General features: G+C 33.5%; 3 protein-coding genes and 1 long non-coding RNA gene across 5 annotated transcripts; 2 read left to right on the forward strand and 2 right to left on the reverse strand.

Annotated features, from left to right (window-relative positions):
• Nucleotides 1–1,207: 1,207 nt before the first annotated feature.
• Nucleotides 1,208–2,804, reverse strand: zgc:101664 (uncharacterized protein LOC450064 homolog). The gene is made up of 2 exons (XM_019082099.2): nt 2,645–2,804; nt 1,208–1,923 (listed from the first exon to the last, which is right to left on the reverse strand). Exons 1-2 carry the CDS (start codon nt 2,660–2,662, stop codon nt 1,288–1,290), a joined length of 654 nt encoding a protein of 217 aa, XP_018937644.1. The 5' UTR covers nt 2,663–2,804; the 3' UTR covers nt 1,208–1,287.
• srp19 (signal recognition particle 19) lies at nt 2,791–17,544 on the forward strand. Of its 2 annotated transcripts, none has more exons than XM_042761518.1 (6): nt 2,791–2,927; nt 3,401–3,476; nt 3,605–3,676; nt 3,757–3,865; nt 5,548–5,958; nt 17,494–17,544. In XM_042761518.1, exons 1-5 carry the CDS (start codon nt 2,890–2,892, stop codon nt 5,676–5,678), a joined length of 426 nt encoding a protein of 141 aa, XP_042617452.1. In that variant the 5' UTR covers nt 2,791–2,889; the 3' UTR covers nt 5,679–5,958; nt 17,494–17,544. The 2 variants fall into 2 exon arrangements, with proteins under 2 accessions (XP_042617452.1, XP_042617453.1); XM_042761519.1 differs by lacking the exon at nt 17,494–17,544 and adding an exon at nt 17,452–17,480.
• On the reverse strand, nt 6,255–17,664 carry LOC109064178. Its single transcript, XR_002013345.2, has 4 exons — nt 17,650–17,664; nt 7,423–7,594; nt 7,220–7,344; nt 6,255–6,284 (listed from the first exon to the last, which is right to left on the reverse strand). It is a non-coding gene; the product is annotated as an uncharacterized LOC109064178 (long non-coding RNA).
• On the forward strand, nt 15,124–23,073 carry lrrc2 (leucine rich repeat containing 2). Its single transcript, XM_042761516.1, has 10 exons — nt 15,124–15,280; nt 17,668–17,821; nt 18,024–18,151; nt 19,085–19,137; nt 19,222–19,378; nt 19,459–19,595; nt 19,677–19,822; nt 19,899–20,051; nt 20,844–20,968; nt 21,893–23,073. The coding sequence occupies exons 2-10, from the start codon at nt 17,682–17,684 to the stop codon at nt 21,940–21,942; spliced, it is 1,089 nt and encodes a 362-aa protein (XP_042617450.1). The 5' UTR covers nt 15,124–15,280; nt 17,668–17,681; the 3' UTR covers nt 21,943–23,073.
• The last annotated feature ends 244 nt before the right edge of the window (nt 23,074–23,317 follow it).

A 23,317-nucleotide genomic window follows, 5' to 3' on the forward strand; every position in this document is an offset into this window, starting at 1 on the left:
TGTTAGTTGTATTTGTTTTAATAAAGTTAAAATGAAAATAAGAAATGTTGCCTTGGCAACTAGTTGAAATAAAATAAGCATACATGTTTTTTTTTAAGAAACGTTTTTTTAAAGACGTTTATTTTAAGAAACGAAAAGAACATAAATATGTTTAAGTATAAATTATATACTAGTTTTTATTAATATTTAGAGTTACTTTTTATGTTCTGTTTTCATTCTTATTTTAGCTATTCAATAATCTTTTGCATGTTTTTCTCATTTTGATTAGTTGTGGTTATTTATATGCCATCACAGTTTTTACTCGTTTTTATTTCAATTTCAGTTTCATTTTTTTTTTTTTTATATTTTCATACATCAAGGATGCTTTTATTTTTAAACATGTCTGTATAGCTTTTATTCATTTTTATTTCAGTTTTAGTTTTAGCTTTTTGCAAACATCGAGTTAAAATAAAAAGGAGAAATGCTGCTTTGGCAACTAGCTGAAATAAAATAAAAGTTTACATTTTTTATATTTAATTTTATTTCAGCTAACATTTATTTTAAGAAACTTTTTTTGTGTGTGTGGTTTTAGTTTTAATTAACTCTAATAACCCTGATACACAAATTATTTGAGGAATAATTATTTCACATCCGTAGCAGTGTTATTTTAGTATCATTAAAATATGATTGTAGGTCTTATTAATATTCACTTAGCTTTTATTTTCATTTTAATTTTAGCTAGTTTTAATATTTTTATGCATGCTTTTCTCGTTGATTAGTTTTTGTTTTATACACGTCATCATAGTTTTTACTAACCTTTACATCATTTTCAGTTTCAAGTTTTAGATATTTTCGTACACCAAGAACGCTTTTATTTTTAAATGTCTGTATAGTTTTTATTAATATATATTTGAGTTTTAGTTATTTTAGTACATCAACTTAAACCTGAACGGAAATGAGAAATGTTGCCTCGGCAACCATCCAAAATAAAATTGAGTTTTTAATATTTTAAATCATTTTTTTTCATATTTTTATATAAAAACACATTCTGTTTTTTTTAATCGTTTTTTTTTTTTTTTAAGTAGCAATTTCTTCATGATTTTATAACCTCTATCAGCACTGGTACTAGTGATCACTGACCTAGTAACACAACTAGTGAACATTAACCTAAAGGACTTAAATGAAGGTGAATAAACGGCTCTCTATCAAGCATGACATGAGACGGATGTGAAACCCACAGCACTTTAATACACATGTAAAATGCATGACTTATAAAAACAATAATAATAAATACAAATCACTTCACAGCTATAACTTAATGATGTCTCCAAGTTTGTGGCCCGTTAAAGTGATGAGTCCTGAGAGCTGGAACTCCTGCTTCACGAAGTTCCCAATATATTCGGAGTAAAAGACGTCGCAGTAGAGCCAGATCTGAGCCAGCGCTCTCTGGTAGTTAGCGTTGCAGGTGGGCAGTCGTGAGCGTCTGATGGCTCGGTTCAGATCCAGCCAAAGTTCCTCCATCCCGCGAGCGCCACAGTTTCTCTCACACACCACCCACTTGACTCTCTGACGGAGATGCAGTCCGTGCTTCTCCACGGCGTTTCGGAACAGCCTCGAGAAGGAGCGCGTGGTCTTCAGCGGAGCGCTTCTGTCGGCGATCGCGCACCACGAGCGTTTGAATCTCTTGGCCTCGCTCTCGGCCGGTTTGCGCCGGTCTAAAGTCTCCGCAGGTTCCTCCAGATGCAGAGGGACGCTCTGCAGATCCTCGGAGGAGATCAGAGGAGCAGGTCTGAGGGGTCTGATGGGTCTGTGCGCATCAGACGCAGATGGGAACCAGGGCTTGAACTGGGGCAGGACTCTGCTGGGAAGCTCCTGCAGGACTCTGTGTGTGAGGAGGACCACGTCTCGGACGTCCAGCGGCGGACGGAAACACACACTCACATCCTGACGACACACAAGCAGATCAGAAGTGACAGTAAAGACATTTATAATGTTACAGAAGATTCACAGTTTCAAAAAAAAAAACAGTATAATATGCAGCAAATCACCACATCAGAATCATTACTTATAACATCACAGTTTCCACAAAAATATTAATGTTTTCAACATTACAAATGTTTCTTGAGCAGCAAATCATCATATTAGAATGATTTCTGATGATCATGTGACACTGAAGACTGGAGTAAAGATGCTGAAAATACAGCTGTGCATAACAGAAATACATTACAGTTTAACACATATTCACATAGAAAACAGATATTTTAAATAATAAAAATATTTCACATTTTTACTGTATTTTTAATTAAATAATTAACATTTTTTAATACCTTTATTATTTTAACCAGCAAATAACTTAATGTACACAATAAACAAAATATGTATGTACTGTACAAACAAGATAATCTGTATACAGTAAAGAAAGTGTTAGAAAATATTAAAACTAAATAAAGGCGTGTTGAGTATCGCACGTTTTTGTTTTGTTTTAACACATCAAGAGAAAACGCACAAAACAAACACATTATATTCGAAATAAATATATTATAACAAGTGGATACTAAACTAAAATACTAAACTGTAATTATATAAAACGCTTTATCATAATGGGAGAAGCTGTGTTTCTAAGAACTGGTTTGTAAAAGCATCTGTCGGTTCCTGTGTTACTCACCTTCACATCCTGTGACATATTTCATGATTTTTATGAACATGTTATCGAGTTTTGTGAACATGCTAACACAACATGCTAAGATTGCTAACTGCAGCTGACGCTCTCCGGACCGACAGGCGGCGGTGACGTCAGAGCGGACGAGCGGAAGTAGACGCGCGCCGCCGGAAGTGTCGTGTCAACACAGAAACACTACTCAGCGTTCAGAATCAAACGTGTGCGTTTAGAACGCGAATTAAACCGAAGAAATGGCGCATTTAACGACAAACCCTGCGGATAAAGAGCGGTCAGTGTGACGGACACTTACAGTTCACTACTTTATATTTCTGTACATCTGTAACACGATTTAACTGCAAAACTCAATAGAGTTCCATGTAACTGTATAAGCATTTTATATAAATATAGATGTATTTTAAGAGTATTTATATATTTTGTAATTGTGTATGTGTATTTAAAAGTAATTTTATATTTAAATATATGTAAAATCATATACATTTAAAAGTAATATATATCATTTATATTTAAAAATATAAAAAAACTACATTTGTTTAAGCTATATATATATATATATGTCTTTTATATATTATATAAAAAATGTGTGTAAATATATGTGTGTAAATGTGTGGTGTGTCGTGTGTGTAAAAAACTATGTTATATATATATATATATATTAATATATATATACATTTATATATATATCTATATAATATATATATATATATATATATATATATATATATAATTGTTTTCTTCCTCCAGGTTTATGTGCATCTATCCAGCATACATTAACAGTAAAAAGACATTAGCAGAAGGCAGAAGAATACCTGCGGAGAAGGTGAGTGTTTCTGCTGGTGTTGTTCATAATCAGAGTGTTCATAAGAGAACCCGTCGTGTGCTGAGATCCGGGACGTTCTGACCCCCACATCACTCAATTTCCGTGTGTGTGTGTGTGTGTGTGTGCAGGCGGTGGAGAACCCGTCGTGTGCTGAGATCCGGGACGTTCTGACCGCCGCTGGACTCAATGTTCTGGTGGAGGTCTGACCGTGGGTTTATACGTGCTCTGATTCTGGTGTTCAGTGTGGATGTGAAATCATGACATCACTTCCTTCTTCCAGAACAAGATGTATCCGCGCGAATGGAACAGAGACGTTCAGTTCAGAGGAAGAGTGCGGATTCAGCTCAGACTCGAGGACGGAAGTCTGTGCCACGAGAAGTTTGCGTCTAGTAAGCTATGCTTTCATGCACTGGAAAATTAATTTTCAAGAAGCGCTGCATGATTTTGGGGAAAAAAAATAATTGCAATTTTAAAAAAGAAAAATTCCAGATTTGCTCTGCTTGTTTAGGGCTGCACTATATTGTGGTCTTACACATTATATGTAATAATAATAATAATAATAATAATACATTATAATAATTTAGAAATAATATAAAATATTAAAAACCTAATCCTAAATAAAAAGTGAATAAGTAATAAAGTAAATAATAAATAGTTCTAATAAAAACTAATACCAATTTTAAAAAAACTATTACTAACACACACATATTACAATTTATAAACAAATATAGGATCTCCTAATATACTAAGGCTACACACATATATATAGGGCTATTATGATATATCTTAATCACATCCAAACTATATATTCTGTTTACTATATGTATGGGTATTATATATTTATATTGATATCCTACACACATATAATTATATATAAAATAAATGACACCTGTATATTAAAATTCTTTTATATTCTTGCTCTGCGCCTTATTTATATAATTTTAGCATACTGCACTATTCTTCTTTCAAAAAAAGGCATGTGTGTGTATTACTGCTATCTAAAAATCTACACAGTATCCTCACACGCCTATATATCGTAAACAAAAAACCTTTTATTTGGATTCATGTGATTATCGTTGATTATCATTTGACATAATATATATATAGATATATAAAAATAAAATTCCAGATTTGCGCTGCTTGTTTTAGCACGCCCTATATGGCCCAAATTTTGTGGTCTACATTAATATGACGTAATAATAATAATAATAAAATAATAATTAAATACATTTAGAACTAATCGTATTAACCTATGAGGCTATATATATTTTATCCTAATCCTAAATAAAAATTAAAATAAGAAAATATTTCTTATATATATCTTATTATATATATGTCTATAGATACTGCATATATCTATAATTTTATTAATAAAAAAATTATATTATTTTATTATTTTAACCTTACTGCTGCAAAATTTTGCTATAATAAAATAACAAAAAAATTACATAATTTTACTAGAATTTTATTAATAAAAAAATTATATTATTTTATTATTTTAACCTTACTCTAAATAAAAACAGAAAAGTTAATAGTAAAAAAAAAGAAATATTACAATTGAAATATTATAAACCGAAAATAATATAAAAATAATATAAACATTTATTTGGAATTTTTTTTTAAAATAATAAAATAATATAATAGTATTAATCCTTATCCTAAATAAAAATTAAATAAGAAATATTTCTAATAAAAACAAATACTAATAATAATTATATAATTATTATATATATATATATATAATATATATATATATCCATATATTATAGAATATAAAATAAAGAAAAAAATTCCAGAGTTTTTAGGGCTGCAAAATTTTGCTATAATAAAATAACAAAAAATTATATAATTTTATTATTTTTACCCTAACTCTACATAAAACAGAAAAGTTAATAGTAAAAAAAAAAGAAATATTACTATTGAAATATTATTAACTGAAATAATATAAAAATAATATAAACATTTATTTTGAATAATAATGCATCCATTATTTCAAGTGCTGTTACCGCTATGATAAAAGAGTTTAGCTGTATAATGAGGTAGATGACATCAGTCTTGTCTCTGTCTTTAGGGAAAGATGTGATGTTTTACGCGGTGGAGATGATCCCGAAACTGAAGAGCAGAACGCAGAAGAGCGGCGGAGCCGAGGCCGGAGCGCAGCAGGGAGAAGGAGGGAAGAAAGGAAAGAAGAAGAAGAAGTAGACGACTGAAGATCATCATGTTTGGAAAGCGGCTCTGTTTTGGTTCCTCTTTGACTATTGGCTGATTTTTGTTGGACTCCAGGTGTTTGCGCGTCTGTATGTTTTCGTTATAAACACCGCGCCGTTCTTTCATTTGTAATATTTGATGACCTCCGACACTTTGTACAGCGAGACAGAGGTGTTTCTGTTAATTAGTGATGATGGATTGTGTTTAAACGAGCGCTGACAGAGCTTGAAATACACGGGCGGCTCGTATGACGGCGTCTTTCGACACGTCTGTAGTCCATCTTTCATTGTGTTTTTTTTTCACCACGATCATCATTTTTACTACACACGGCTATAAGACAGCGCCAGCCCTCTCCTCCATCACACCACCTACCACCACCACCCCATCAATAATACCTTCCGTCTGTCTGAATGTGTGAAATAAAGAGAATCGAGCAGCAGTCAGTGACACGTGTGTTTATTCAGCTCGACTCATCTGTGTGCCGCACACGAATGTGCCGTTAGTTCGCCTCTCCACTTCACCCCCCATCGCCACCAAAACCAAAAATATTCATATTCCTGTTCCTCCACACCCATCCTTGTGAGCCACTCGTCACGCAGCCTGAAATCACAGTTCAACACCATTACAGCTGGAAACACAGTCTCTTCTGCTCACCGAGGATGCATTCATTTGATTAAAAATACAGTAAAAATGTGAAATATTATTATAATGTAAAACATCTGTTTTCTATGTGAATATATATTAAACTGTAATTTATTTCTGTGATGTGCAGCTGTATTTTCAGCATCATTACTCCAGTCTTCAGTGTCACATGATCTACAGAAATCATTCTAATATGATGATTTACTGCTCAAGAAACATTTCTGATTATTATCAATGTTGAAAACTAATATTTTTGTGGAAACTGTGATGCATTTTATTTTTCAGGATTCACAGATGAACAGAAACTTCAGCATTTATTTGAAACAGAAATCTTTTGCAACATTATAAATGTCTTTACTGTCACTTTTGATCAATTTAATGCAGCCTTGATGAATAAAAGTAAAACTACATATGTATAAAATAAATATACATGTGTATATACAAAGTGCAGCGTGTTATATAATGTTTTAATTAATGGCTGATGTTAGATATGAGCTTTAATGATTCTCTCAATTCGCTGTAACATTAGTATAATTGAGATGTACATGAGAAACACGGATGAATGTATTTGCACACATGCCACCGTCTCAGTAAGGATTATTGAATTTGAGGGCCGTTACTCTGATAATCTTCTGTCCTCAGGACACAGGTATTAAATATCAGCTCACAGCTATACACTTCACTGTGTATAATAATAATAATAATAATAGGTGAAATCAAACAGAAAAAAATACTATTTAATATAGTGTGTGGAGTGTTTTTTAACTTGCAGTTGTTCTGGATTATATTATATTATCAGGCACTTTGATATGTGCAGTAAACAGTAAAACATCACTTCTAGTTGTTTTACTACAAATGCAAAAAACAATACTCTCTTTATTTCTGAGACTCACTTTATGAGAGCGCTCCTCTTCCTCCTCTCTTCTTCAGCTTCTATCATGTGAGTGTGATTGTTGATCTTCTGCTCCCAGAATGACTTGATGAAGAGTTTGTCATGAACCAGAGCAGAACTCATCTCCTGTGAAGCGAACGAACAGACGAATCAAACACCGAATCATCAGAGATCCAAACAAGCTCTCTCTCTCTCTGTATTCACCTGGCTGTGTGTGTGAGCTAAAGATCAGCAGATGGTGAGAGTGCTCTTCATCGTCCAGACGGTCAGTGTGACCGGACACTCTTCATCAGCACCTCTAATGACGTCTCTGAGCTCCTCCTCGGGTTTATGTCAGACGTGACTCTCTGCTCCTTTCAGTTCTCCGTGTCTTTTTCTGTTGGGATGGGCGGCACACATTCACTTCAAACACTATCTCTCCTCACAGGCTGCTGGAAGCTTCTGCACTGGTTTTGTTTTCCAGTAAAAACATCTAAAGAGCTTTTTTGTAAAATAAGAAAAATATCTACTACTGTGGTCAGAATTATAATTTTTTCCCCCCTTTTAATTAGTTAATTTTTCTGACCCCGCTGGCAGATATTTGTTCTTGTTTTAAGCAAAAACTCAATTCATTTTGGTACGTTTTTCAGAAAACAAGACTTGTATCTTCTAGGGTAAGCAATTTAGGTTATAAAAGCATTGTGGGAACATTGTTTATAGAACGCTGAAAGTTATTTAAACATTAAAAATAATGTTTCTTAGAGTGTTATACTAATATATTTTCACCCAAAATATAACGTTTGAACCTTTTAAAAAATATTCAGTAACACTTTACAATAAGTTTCCATTAGTTAGTTATAAATGTAATGTTACATTTATTACAGTAATCTTAGTTAACTGTTAGTTCATAATTCACAGTGCGTTAACTAATGTTAACAAGCACAGTTTTGATTTTAATAATGAATTAGTAAATGTTGGGATTAACATGAGCTAAGATTAATAAATACTAGAAGTATTGTTCATGCTTAGTTCATGTTTACCAAAGTAGTTAACTAATGTTAACCTTACTGTAAAGTGTTACCAAATATTCTAAGAACATTAAAATGTCCAAATGTTTTGTTTTCACGATTAGAACATTATTTAAAAGTTACAAAAACATTTCTTACGCTGTTGTACTAATTTTATTTTCACGCAAACTATAACTTTAACTGAACATTTATCTGTATATTCTAAAAACAGTTTAGATGTTAAAGATTACAAAAATGTTCCTTCGAACGTTCAATTGTTGATGTTGATCTCAGAACATTTTGAGAGCATATATAAAATATTAATAAAGTTATAAGACTGTTCCATAAACATTACTTCAAGAACATTTTATAAGAACACTATATATAACTTTGAATAAAACATTAAAGTTTTCTGCTGGGTTATGCAATTTTGGGTTTCCAGTAAATGCATCTTGATTTATGAACGTTTAGATATTTGTACTGGAAAACAAGTCAAAGATACTGAGGAAGAAAATCATTTTTTGAAGTGTAATTCAACTTGAATCGTGTCCAAAGCAGCAAATGAAACGCAGAACGCTGCAAACTAATGCACTTATCACCGCAAACACCTGACGTTCACATGAGATTCACACACTGTCTGCCTCCATTACATCATGTGTTTTTAAGGTGGAAAACATCTTGCATATGTTGTAAAGGACCATCACATCCAAAATAACCTCTCTAATCATCAAGTGACAGACACATTAAAACACGTGTGTCCGAGAGCGGTGTTCACAGAGGAACCAGAGGTGACATCTCTCACGTTTGTCAATGCACAGAAGTCCTAAACGTGAATTAATTACTTCACAGTTATATTTTTGTCATTCTGAATGAATCTGATCTGACTGTAGATTCTGAAAGTGCTGTTTACATGAACCCGAAATGTTGCAGTCAGGTTCACGTATTTGTTTACAAACTTAACTTTAGCACATGCACAGCTCAGAACCAGTGACAGGAACTAAAACTAAAATAAATAAATAAATATAAAATGAAATAGGTAATTGCAACCTTTATCTCACAAGACGTTTTTCTTGCAGTTGAGAGTTTATATTATATTATATCAGAATTGTGAGAATGCATTGCAATTTTCTTTTAATTTTTTTTATTTTCATCACCCAATAAAAAAAAAAAAAGATGAGATGTTGTAGAAGAGCTTTTTAACAAATATTCAGATGAAAGTAAACATACAGTACGCACCTTGTATGAATTAAAATGTCTGTAAGCATAAACATCATGGCACTGCATGTGTGCAATATAGATCCAAAAATAGTCATATTCATTTTAATTTTTGCTGTTACTCAGATTATTTCATGCACGCATTCCAGTGGTAATTTTATTCAGATTTGGTGTTTACATCAAGGCTTTTCAGTCCGAATGAGCCTTTAGTCTGATTGTTTGAGTGTGTGTGTGTGAATGTAAAGTGTTTCATTTCTAATCTATAGCTCATACTATTCTGAGCAAATCTTATGTTCATCTTCATTTGTGTCAAAAAATATATTAAAATTTATAAATTGAAAAATGTTGTGGCAATGTTACTTTTTATTAAGGGGACATTATGATTTATAAATTGAAAAATGTTGTGGCAATGTTACTTTTTAATGTTTTCTGAATGTTCTGAAACAAGTAGTTACATTAAAAAAAACGTTTGCTTGAACATCCAACTAAAATGTTCCAGAAATATAACGTTCCATGAACAATGTAAATAATGTTTCTGTGCTAACATTTTGAGATCATTATTAAAGGGACAGTTCACCCAAAAATGAAAATCAACCCATGATTTCCTCTCCCTCAAACCATCCTATAGGTGTATATGACATTCTTCTTTCAGACGAATCCCTCGTATGTTTCTATAGTGCTTTGTACAGTACAGATTCCAAAAGAAGTCCAATAAAGTGCATCCATTCATCATAAAAAGCCAAAAGAAGTCCAATAAAGCGCATCCATCCATCATAAAAAGTGTCTCACACAGCTCTGGGGGGTGAATAAAGGCCTCCTGAAGCAAATCAATGTGTTTGTGTGAGAAAAATATCCATATTAAAAAAATTATAAACTGTAATCTCTAGCGTCTGCTAACTGGCGTACACGCGTTCATTCCAGTGACAGTTAGCGAAAGCTAGAGATTACTGCTTATAAAGTTTTTTTCTTAAAAAAAAATGTATCGATTCACTTCAGAAGGCCTTTTTAACCCCCGGAGCCGTGTGAGGCACTTTTTATGATGGATGGATGCACTTTTATTGCACTTCTTTGGGGCTATAGTGAAAAATAACACCCATTCACTGCCATTATAAAGCTTGGAAGAGCAAGGACATTTTTAATATAACTCCGATTGGATTTGTCTGAAAGAAGAAAGTCATACACACCTTGGATGGCTTGAGGGTGAGGAAATCATGGGGTGATTTTCATTTTTGGGTGAACTGTCCCTTTAAAGACCAGAGAACTCGGAACGGTAAGGGAATGTTCTGGCAGGGTTCTCTCGAAGTTAAGAACAAACTTTCTTCTAGTAATGTTAGTAGAAAGATTGTTGCTGTGGATTAAAGTGTGTTTGGGACAGCGATGGCCTCCGTCTGCGTGCCAGATCTGATCTATTGTTCACTCACATTACGGCACATTAACACATGCTCACTTTCTTGCCCTTTTACACGAGGCCACTTGTATCTGGAGAATCTGGGTGTGATAGAAAGCCCATCACACATGTGTTTGATTCGTGTCTTCTGGGTGTGATTTCTGCTGAGCTCGAGGTCTTAACCAGCGCTGGCCTCAGCTCTATTTCAGTCTCAGCAGTGTGTGATTATGATATAAGACACTACCACTGCTTAAGACATCAGTCACAGCTGCACAGACAGCCTGACTCATTGTTCTAAAATAAACTTTGCTGTATGCTTGTTTTTTGAACCTGCATTGATGATATTAAAGCCCAGCATGTGATGCAGACTCAGGAGAGCTGGCCTTTCAACACACTTCTCTCAGCAAGATGTAAAGGTCTTAACCACATTAACTTCAGCTTTAACCGGATCCAGCGCTTCCCCGGCGACCAGCGAACGTTCTCAGAACATTCTTCCAGTAACGTTAATACAACGTTCGTTCAAAGACATCTGATCTTTAATAATGTTCACATTGTTTATACCTCATTCAATGGAATGTTTTAATTCTGAAATGTTTTAGTTGGACGTTCATCTAATGTTTTTTAATTGTTACGTTCTGTGTTCCGAACGTTCAAAAGTAACTCTCCCATAATGTTTCTAAAAGCATTTGAATAACTTAAGAACATTATCAAAATGACATATTTTTGTTCGCAGGATCTAGACTTCAGTACATGAATTTAAAGTGATATTTCACCCCCAAAAATGCTATAATGTAAATTTTGGTCTTTGTTTAAAACAATATCAAATGCTATTTTTGTAAAACCCACAGAAGGACACATTTATGTACCTAGCAGACACTTTCTGAAGGAACATAAGCGGCCGTTGACTTTAAAGCTCAGTTGAGCAAGTTTTATTAAAAAAATAACAAAAGTATTATGACTTTTCATCTCACAATTCAGATTTTTTCTTCTATTTTTGAGAAAAGAATTTGGAATTGCAAGATACAAGCAAACAGTTCTTAGAAGAAAAGTCCAAATTGTGAGAAATAAAGATTTGAATTGGGAGATAAAAAGTTGCAGTTTGCTTTTTTATTTATTTTTTATTCTGTGGCAAAAAACAAGAACTGCAAGATATAAACTCAGAATTGTGATATGTTATCTCGGAATTGCGATAAAAAGTCAGAATTCTAAGAAAAAAGTTGCAACTGCGAAATGTAAACTTTAATTCTGAGAAAAGACAAATTAAGAAGTGCAGTGACAATTCTGAGAAAAAAAAAAAAAACAGAATTCTGAGTTCGGACTTTTATTTCTCAGAATTGCGAGACACAATTTAGAGAAAAGATGGCGCTGAATGCTGAATTTAGCTAATAATCACTCTCTCTGCATGAAGCCTGTAGTTGGCTTCGGGCCTGAAGCTGAAGTCTTTGACATGGAGATAAGATTAGAAAACACGCTCGCCAGCTTTAGCCAGTTAATCAGATATCAGATGAAGTGACGGAAGATCTGCTTGCAGCTCACACGAGAGAGAGAGAGAGAGAAATTCTGCAATACATGCTACAGTGACACAGGAAGACTGTAGGATGCATTTACTGGAACATTTCATTATTTCAGCAAACACTTCTAATAAAGCTGCTTGATAATCTGCTTCTAGATGCGTGTGCAAAATGCATAAATGTAAAAAAGGAAGTAGAAGCTTTTATCAAAAGCAACTTACTTTGCAGTTCATGCATTCCCTGAGAATCAAACTCATGACCTTGGTGTTGCAAGCGCTGTGATCTTATTTTTCACTAATGGTTATGTAAATGTAAAGGAAAAAACATTCTTAAACTAGTGTTTATGGAACGTTCTTAAAACGCTAATATTTGATGCATATTCTTGCAATGTTGAGAGGAAACATTCTTAGAACAATGCTCTCAGAACTTCCTTATAATGATATTTGAGTGTTCTCAGAACTTCTGAATGTAACAATGTAACGTTTTCAGAACATTTTCAAAATAATAGAATGGAATGTTCCTTTAACGTTCACATAACCAAGAAGAAACATTCTTTATGCATTAAAACACTGGACTTTAAAAAAAAAAAACATTTAGAAATAACGTTTTCATAAAGGTTTATATATGATAAAAAATGTAAAGTTCATATAATGTTTTCATAACCAAGAAAAAATGTTCTTTAAATATAAAAATCTGCATTTTAGGTGTTTAGAGAACAATTACATTTAACATTATTATAACATTTTCTAAATATAGAATAGAAAGTTTCTCTAACATTTACATAAGCTAGTAAACTAGTTAGTGTTTTAGAGATTTAGAGAACGTTCAAGATAACATTTTCAAAAGTATTGAATATAATAATACATAAAACTGGTTGTTCTTAAAATTTAAGAAACATTCAAAAATATGTTTTCATAACGGTTTCAAATGATACAATGTTGCTGTAACATAACCGAGAAGAAACGTTCTTTTTAAATTTAAATATGAAAAAACTGGAGAGTTTAAACGTTTCAAAACATCCAGAAATAACATTTTCTTTAAGGTTTTAAAATGATATTGTTTCTCAAACATTCGCATAAACAGCATCGGCTTCATAATTCAGAAAAGTTATGTTCATGTGTAAGAATCATAAACTTCTGTTTCCAAAATGGAAAAATCCTGTTGGGGTTTTGTGGAGGGAATCAGGGTGATGCAAACTACAAAAACACATCATCACTGCATCTGAGCCACTTAACAGTGTGCTCCCTGCTGAGTGTCTTCACTTGACCAACACTGCACTCTGCTGCTCAGTCTGGGGTTTGTTTAATTTTCGAAAACATTGATTCGGGATTGATTTAATGTTACTAATTTCTCTTTATCAGTTAAATTTTGGGACAGAGATACAACAACAGTGTTCATATAACACATGTTGAGTCTATAGTAGCATGTTGTCACAGTATACAGGATATTTTGTGAACCTCCCATTCAAACAAACATTGTACTAAATTGCAGAAATATGGACAGAATTCAGGACTGTTTTGAACTACATCAGAAATCACTGCTATACAACTCAAAACCTGTGTGACAACTAGCCCCGGTCTCCTGCACATTAATGATCAAAGGTCAGCTGCATCACAGGATCATGTGTGTGTTAAAATACATGGATCAAACATCAAATCACTGCATATGGAAGACAAATGATGCAAATTATTCAATATCAAACCAGTATTATAAGGACTGCTTTGTAACAATGTTTTGTAACCGTCTTTTCTGTAATTATTATTCAGTAATATTACTGATTTAACTGCAATGACACTATCGGATGAGAACAAAACTGAATTGAAATGAATAACGAGCTGTTTCGCAGGTAATAAAGTTAGGTGATAAGAAAAAACGTTGTTTTGAAATGCTTCTAAAATTTTGAAATTTCCAAGTTAGTTTTTTTTTTTTGTGATTATAAAGTTATTTAAAGGCCCAAAAACATTCTTAAATGTTCTACTCATTTTATTTTCTCCAGTGTTGGGGAAGTTACTTTTAAAAGTAATGTGTTACAATATTGTGTTTCTCACTAAAAATGTATCTCTCTCAGCATGAGAGCAGTCAGTCGATACTGTACATGCAAAACAAAGTAACGTGTGTTACTTATGTGAAAAAGTAACTGTGATATTTTATTGTACATTTAAAAATAATGCTTTACTTTACTAGTTACTTGAAAAAGTAATCTGATTACATAACTCACGTTACCCCCAACACTGATTTTCTCCCAAAAATAATGTTATTTATTTTTCACATTCTAAGAACGTTAAAATGTCCAGTTTTCTTGTCCTGATTAGAACGTTATTTAAAGGTTACAAAAACGTTTCTGAGAACGTTCTTCAAGTACAAAAGACATCATGAGGATGTTTTGAGTGCATTGTTCTAAGAACAACGTTATGAGAACGTATATCAAATATTATTAAAGTTATAAGAACATTACTTTAAGGATGTTTTGTTCTAAGATTTATATAACTTTTAAAAAGTGTGAGTTAAATTTGTGAGAACGTTGCATTTGCTTCATTTTTGATGATGTTTGCATGGATTCTGTTATTTTCCTGTTTATTTCTGTGAAGCTGCTTTGAAAGAGTTTTGTATAAAGTGCTACAGAAATAAATGTGACTTGAGCTGATGTTAATAAAGATGAATCTGAGAGAAGGAAGGTCAACATGTGGAACATTTCAGAGGTCACGACCCTTCAGATAAAGGTCACGCTTTATTTCAAGAACAATGGGCTATATGTGTGAATGCAGGTGTGTGTTATGTCATCAGGCCTCATTTACGGATCAGTGTGTGTGATAGTGAGAACATGTGGACGCTTCCAGACGCCATAAACACACAAGGCATCAAATCACACGCTGTAAAAATAGCAGCATGTTCTAAATACAGATGAGCTGTAAACAAGCAGATAAACCTGGAAAGAAACGCAGAGGAGCTGCTCGCAGCCGCAGGTATGGAAAATCTGCTTATTAATGACCTTTTCATGAAGATTAACAGCGAATGATCTAATATCCAGGCCATGCGTGTAGTTCTGGGGTTAAACTGGGTGACTCTTCATGGACTGGAGGTCAAACAGAGTCACAAAAGTCTAAGATTAGTCCTCAAACAAATGAGCGACAACATGATTCATGCTGAGAAGCTGCTAAACATCTCAGATTAACATCTGACTGCTGAGAAAAACAACTTCTTATTTCAGAATGCAGTAGAACTTATCATCAAACACTGCAAATATGATCTTACTCAGTATTTTTTTCCAGTACAAATGTCTAAAGATTGTTTAAATACTGGAGAAACTAAACGACTGTCTTGTTTACTGAAAAAATGCATTCAAATTAAGGAAGTTTTTGCTTAAAACAAGAACAAATATCTGCAAATTCAACTGAATTCAAAAGGAAAACAAGATTATTTTTCAGACCCCATTGGTAGATATTTTCTTGTTAAGGATTTCTGTCTTGTTTTCCAATCGAAATATCTCAACAGTCTTAAATCAAGATGATCAAGATATGAAGTTTTGATAAAAAAAAAAAAAGTATTAAAATCATCTGCCAATGGGGTCAGAAATAAAATAATATAATCTTAGAATAAAAATAATTTTGTTTTTCCTTTGAATTAAGTGGATTTTTCTGACCCCACGGGCAGATTTTGTCAGTAAATTTTAATGCATTTTTCAGTAAACAAAGCTTGATATTTGAACTGGAAAACAACAGTGCATAACCTAATAAACCATGCAGAGGTTGATGATAGAGGTCCAGACAGTGTCTTATCACAGATTTACAGTTTCTATTTTTACTGCCTGCTGGTTTTGAGCAACATATTTTCAGTTGTTTTAATACGGTGCATTGAAATGAATTGTATTTCACATTCAAAATGCAATCACAGAGTGCTGCATGTTTATAGCTTTCTGTGTATCATATGAAGCAAAAATAATGTAAAATGTTTACATGGGTTCATTGAGAGAAATGATCTGAGGAGCTTTTAATGGGATGTAACTTCAGACTGAATTCTCTGCAAAATATGATTTTATTACTCAGGACTCTTGTCCTGTTTTCCATGATAAAAAACTTTTTTTTTTTTAAATCAAGATACATTTACTTGAGATGCAAAATTACTTAAGATAAAAAGGTCTTGTTTTTTGAAAAATAAAATAAAATAAAATAAAATAAATAATAATCAATGTTTAGCAAATTTATGTTCAAAACATAAAAAATAAATAAATAAACCAAAAGGGAAAACACCCATACAACATATAAATTAAAAAAAAAATTATATATGCTAATATATATGTTGTATATATATATAATATAATATAATATATATATTAATATATGATAAATATATGTTGTAAACAGTGTAGCTCAAAGACATATATTTTTTGAACTTATACATATACCAAAATATATTTCAAAGTGTATTTAAAAAAAAAACAAAAAAAACTTTCTAATTATACATTAGATACAAATGTTGATGGAATAGTCTACTTTTTTTGGAACATTGTAAAGCAATGTTGTGTGAATGTATTTTCATGGATTGAAAAATATGGAAAGCAAAAAACTTTTGAATGCTTTTTAAAAATATATTTATATATATTAGTTTAAATATAAAAAAAATGACCAAAAATATATTGTAAGAAAATATATTTCTTTAAATATGTTTTGAAACATTATTTTAGCAAATATATTTTTTGGGTAATTTTTTGTATATTTTACCATATGGGCAAGATTGTTTTTCTGACCTTGTTTTAAGCATAAGCTCATTTAAATACTATATTTATTTCAGAAAACAAGAGTTAATATCTTAAGTAATTTTGATTTCAAGAAAACATTATTTTACAATGTTTAGATATTTGACCTGGAAAACACAAAAACACTGAATAGCAAATAGATGTTTCGCATTGTAGAGCTGCTGCTGTATGTGAGGATGTTGCTGGGGTGTTACAGTCGTGTGTGTGTGTGAGAGAGTGAGAGAGAGAGAGAGAGAGAGAGAGAGAGAGTGTGTGTGTGTGTGTGTATATGTGTGTGACAGAGAGAGAGAGAGAGAGAGAGAGTGTGGGTGTGTGAGTCCGTGTGTGTGTGTGTGTGTGTGTGAGAGAGAGAGAGAGAGAGTGGTGTGGTGTGAGAGAGAGTGTGTGTGTGTGTGTGTGTGTGTGAGAGAGAGAGAGAGAGAGTGTGTGTGTGTGTGGGTGTGTGTGTGTGTGTGTGTGTGTGACTGGTGAGAGAGAGAGAGAGAAAGAGAGAGAGAGGGGTGTGTGTGTGGGTGGGTGTGTGTGTGTGAGAGAGAGAGAGAGAGAGTGTGTGTGTGTGTGTGTGTGTGATTCACATACGGTTTGTCTGTTCCTCAGCATCAGTTCCCATCATGAAGGCAGACCGGTTCGGCATTGACATTCCCGTGTACGACCTCTCACTGATCCGACAGATGTGGGAGGGACGCGTGAAGAAGTACAAACAGCGGCAGAAGAAGGAGGAAGAGCGGATCAGTAAAAGTGCTCTGGCCAAGTGAGGATGAGGAGCCTGTAGTGCAGAATTTAGAGCAGGACTGTTCACTTCTGACCTGAAATATCCAGATGTGCTTGATTAGGACTGGAAGTACACTCTGGTCACGGCCCTTCAGGAAAGGGACTGAACAGCCCTGCTCTAGAAAAACTGCTTGTGTTCCATTAAAAAGCAAACTATTATGTGAGCAGATGTTTGTTTGCAGGGTGAATCAGCAGTGGCAGTATCGCATCGCGTGCAGGAAGCTGAAGAGCGCTGAGGTCACGGCGCTGCAGTGTTACCTGGACAGATCCACGCTCAGCCAAATACACATCCTGCCCACCGAGAATACAGGTGATGCACAAAAAGAGCAAATCCAAATACTCAATCCTTTTAGTGATTACGTCACCTGATGAAATGGATATTCGGAGGAATTTCAAAATAAGTGAAGCCTAAACTCTAAAAAACAGGGATACTCAAGTGTTTTTTGCTCGCAGAACCCCTTTGATCTAAAATATTTACCCCCTTTTTGAGATTTATAATTTAAGAGCATATTTGCATATCTGATGTTGGTTAATGTTCACATCATGTCATGAAGGTAAACATAAAATATTCATTCATTTTAGTGTTTCATTTTATATTTTATTATTGATTTGACTAAAATATTTGTATTTGTTTTAATATCACATATTAAGCTTTTTTGATGTTGGTAAATATCACATTACATGTAGGTAAACAAAAATATAAATATAAATTTTATTATTTATTATTATTTATTATTAGTTTTTTTACCATTGTTGTTTTAAGTTTAAATACATTTTTATTTATTTTGTTTTTTTATTTTAGTTCTTTGATCTTGGTTAATAGTCACATGACTTGTAGACAAATATACTTGTAAAGTAAGCGTTTCATTGATATTATTTTTTAATTATTATTGTTTTGAGTTTAAATAAAACATTTTTGTTTTATTTTACTATTACATTTTTAGTTCTCTGATGTTGGTTAAAGATCACATGACAGATTTAAAAAAAAAAATCATATTTTTTTAGTAAGCATTTTCTTTGTTTGTAAACTTAAATAATATTGTGGCATAATATCTTTTCAATTTTTCCACATATATTTTTTCTAGTGCACATTTTAGATGATGTTCTAGCATATGCAATAAATTTCCTATTTCCTTGTTTTTAATGTTTATTGTTCAAATATGCATGTTTAATTTTCATTTGTCTAAATCTACTGAAACAGTATTCTTGTTGAGACCTCTGACCGTCTGTGTCTCTCATCCAGACAATGATGCCGACAAGAAGTTCATTTTTGAGCTGAATGGAAAAAATTGGATGGTAACCACCTAAAAAAGCTTTATCAGAGATGTTTTTCAAATGCATTTGTGCTGTCCGTGATCCAACTATGATTGTGATCTGCAGAAATTACCTGAAGATCTTCAGTACATGACTTATCTCAAGGAATGGCACATCCATGGGACCAGGATTCCCGAGATTCCCACTTACATCGAGGCATTTGTGGATCTGCAAGTGCTGGACGTCCCGAAAAACGGACTGACGAAGCTTCCTCCTGAAATAGGTCAGAGTCACCAAACCTGAAATACTAAAATCATAAGTCCACATCTCAGAAATACAATGCAAACGTCTCGTCTTTCACAGGGAAGCTGATCAACCTCAGGGAATTACGTGTGAATTATAATAAACTGTTACGCATTCCACCTGAACTCGGAGAATGTGAGAATCTGGAACGATTAGAGATGACAGCAAACGGAAACCTGGCCGAGCTTCCCTTTGAGGTGCGACACCATATAAACTGTGTTCTTATGCATGAATACCTTTACTAAACACACCTTTTTGTGTGCATTATTCCTTTTCAGCTGAGCAATCTCAAAAAACTGAAGCACTTGGACGTGGCAGAGAATCAGTTTGCCGGTATTCCGGTCTGCGTGCTTCGCATGGAAAGCCTGAAGTGTTTGGATATCAGCAACAACAGACTCAAAGACCTGCCGGAGGACATCGACAGGTGTGTGTTTGCAGTACTTATGTTCATAACCATCTGTTCATCATGTGCCTGACACTGTGAACCTGCTCCTCATCAGGCTCGAGGCATTAGAGACGCTGTTCCTTCACAGAAACAAAGTGCGATACGTGCCGATGACCATGACGAACCTCGTACATCTGAAGATGCTGGTCATCAGCGCAGACGAGCTGTACAGCATCCCGTCACAATTAATCGACAATCCTAATATCAAGTAAGTGCGAACCCTACAGAGAAAAATGAGATGGGAGGAAAAATGCTATTTCGATGCTTTTGCACTCTCTTGCATAAGTAACGCGTTCCCCCAAGAAATGTATTTGCTCACGAAACATTTGCAATATTTTGTAAATCTTCTGCGTTCCCCTGAGAAACTTTGCATTTGCTCACAAAACATTTGCTTTCTCTTGTAAAAATATTTGCATTCCCCAGAGAAACTATGCGTTCGATAGTTAAAGGGGTCATATGATGCGATTTCAAGTTTTCCTTTCTCTTTGGAGTGTTACAAGCTCTTGGTGCATAAAGAGATCTGTGAAGTTGTAAAGACTAAAGTCTCAAATCCAAAGAGATATTCTTTATAAAAGTTAAGAGTCAACCACGTCCCCCTGAAACGGCTCGTTCTAACACGCCCACACATCTCTACGTCACGATGTGGGAAGATTTGCATAACGCCGCCCAGAACCCGCCGGCCTCCGCTCACACCGCATAAACACATTTCATTACACCAAATGCACAAAATAATGTTCTTTTTACATTTGCGTTCACACAAAAAAAGTCAGCTCTGTCGCAAGCCATTTGCATTCGGTCCCAAAATATTTGCATTCAGACGAAAAAAAGTCCAATCTGTCATAAAATATTTGCATTCCCCAGAGAAACGTAAATATTTATGTCATTCTGTGTGTTTTTTTTTTTTTATTCTGATTGTAAAACCAGAGCAGCTGCTGCTGTCTCTCCAAACCCCTGAAAAGACTTTCTAAAGCAGCGCTGATCTACTGTCTTTCTGTTCCAGATTAATCCGATTATACGACAATCCCATCAACACTGAGAACGAAGACATGAGCATGGACTCAGAAGCTCAGGAGGGCCGTGACAAGGAGTTCATGAAGACATACATCGAAACCCTTCAAGACAGAGGTGACAATGATGATAAATCCATGAATTTAAATTCAATATATATATATATAAATATATATATATATATATATATATATATATTAGTGCTGCTGTCAGACGATTAATTGTGATTTAAAAAAAAATTGTTTACATAATGTGTGCATACACATTATATATATATATATATATTATATATATATATATATATATATAATATTTTATATATAAACATTTTTCTTAAATATATACATGCATGTGTATTTATATCATATATATACACATTATACAGGTTATGTAAAGAACATTTTTATTTTTTATTAATCACAATCAATCGTTTGACAGCAGCACTAATACACACACACACACACACACACACACACACACACATATATATATAAGCAGTGTAGTTTAGATATAATAAATGTCATTTTATAAATAATTATATTTGATAAATTAAATTATAATTTAATTTATTATTATATATTTTTTTAAGAAAATCAGTTCAGTAAATTCATCTTCCTGTCATTATGATTAAAATTTCAGTTCAGCTTCTTGTTTGATGCAGCCAATTCGATTCAGATTCACATCAATTAATTGAAAAGAAGCCACACTAAAATTTTGCCCAAACATGCTGATTTTCTGAAGCTGTAAAATAAAACCAATATCACTGGATTACTTTTTACAAGAACAGTCTTTCTACTTGAAAACTGCATGTTTAATTTAATGTTACTTTTTTATTATTATTTGTAATTACTGGTGAAAATTACTAGCAGTTTCAAAGTAAATACAAAAAATAATAATAATAATAGTTTTTTTTCAGTGCATCGAGTACACACTGATAACATCATACAAAGCTGCTCTGCTCAGTTCATTTGGCAACTGGTTTGTGCATCATTTGCAGATAATAGTCTTTAGCTAATTGTTCCTCAAATGACTATTTTTCAGACACTCAGCCGTCGTACACCACTAAAGTCTCCCTGAGCTGCCTGCTGTAGAACCGGATGAACATCTGCTTCACGACTGACTGAGATCAGTGTGTTCTGAACACTTCCACTGGAGTCTGTTTATTAGTTTTCATTCCGAGTTCAATTAAAACTAAAACGCAGGTTACACTGGATGCCACGTTGAGAAGCTGTTAGTATCTAAAAGTTTCTTTTGTAGGAGCGTTTACTATTATTGAAGAAAAACAGCTGGCAGTTAGTAGAGCTGAAGATCATATTTTCCTTTTTGACTGCATTTATCATTCTTACTAGATAAGATCTGATCCCAGAGCCATTTTGATTTGGTTTTCTGTGAAGATTTCCATTGTTTAGTTTGTTTGATGTGACCAAACGTTTCACAGCATGACATTGAACCTTTTTCTGTCTGGAAGTCAATATTTTATAAGAGTGCCGTTTTAATTTATTTCAGTTAAATAAATTGAATTCCCAATTTCCTATTTTGCCTTCAGTCATAAAATTCGACATGCAAACACGTGCACTTCTCTGTGGATGTGAAACATTATAAAACCAATCCCGGAATATGAAGTGGTTTATTGAAACATTGACCAATGAATATCTCAATGAACACTTGTAGCAAACATGCTTAATGTGCATTAAATGCATTAATAAAATCTCATCTGAAGGCATCTACAAACCAGTCTTCAAGGAATGGCTGCATAGACGAAGAATGGCACCTAGAGCCGAAACATCATTAAAAAACAAAGTGCAGTTCATCGGAAAACACCTAAAATAACTTTTAGTGGGGTAAAGATCTTCTGGAGTCAGTGTGCATTGGTCTACAGCACCGATTGCATAAATAGAATCACATCTACACTTCTGCTTGGACATCATTTTCAAGTATGCATCATATTCAGGTCCCCAGAATTGGCAAATGAAACGTTTCCTCTGCTCTGTGCTGCTCAAAAACATCAAATGTGCATTAAAAAAAAAAGCAGAAATCCTCATGGATTCAGGCTGTTATTGCTGCAGTGTGTTACATGATAAAATGCTATCAGTTATATATGCGTAATGAACTTCGAGGATTGTTTTACTCTGCTTTTAACATGCAAAAAAAAAAAGACATTTTTAAAATAAAATAAAATAAATGTCAGTAAGAGGAAGCAACGATAAATCAATAAAGCTGTTTTTAAAAAAAAATTGATTCAGTCCTCTGGAAATTATTTCAGGACATCGGCAACACAGAAACATTAAAAGCCTTACGGGAAGAGTTCAGACAAAAATGGACATGTGCTCACTCTCAGTTCGCTTCTTTATCAGATTTGTAGAAATGTAGCATTGCATCAGTGTCTCAGCAATGGATGATCTGCAGTGAATGGGTGCCATCAGAAAGAGAGTCCAAACAGCTGATAAAAACATCACAATAATCCTC

This window comes from Cyprinus carpio, chromosome A8, assembly GCF_018340385.1.
Source record: "Cyprinus carpio isolate SPL01 chromosome A8, ASM1834038v1, whole genome shotgun sequence".
NCBI lineage: Eukaryota > Metazoa > Chordata > Actinopteri > Cypriniformes > Cyprinidae > Cyprinus > Cyprinus carpio.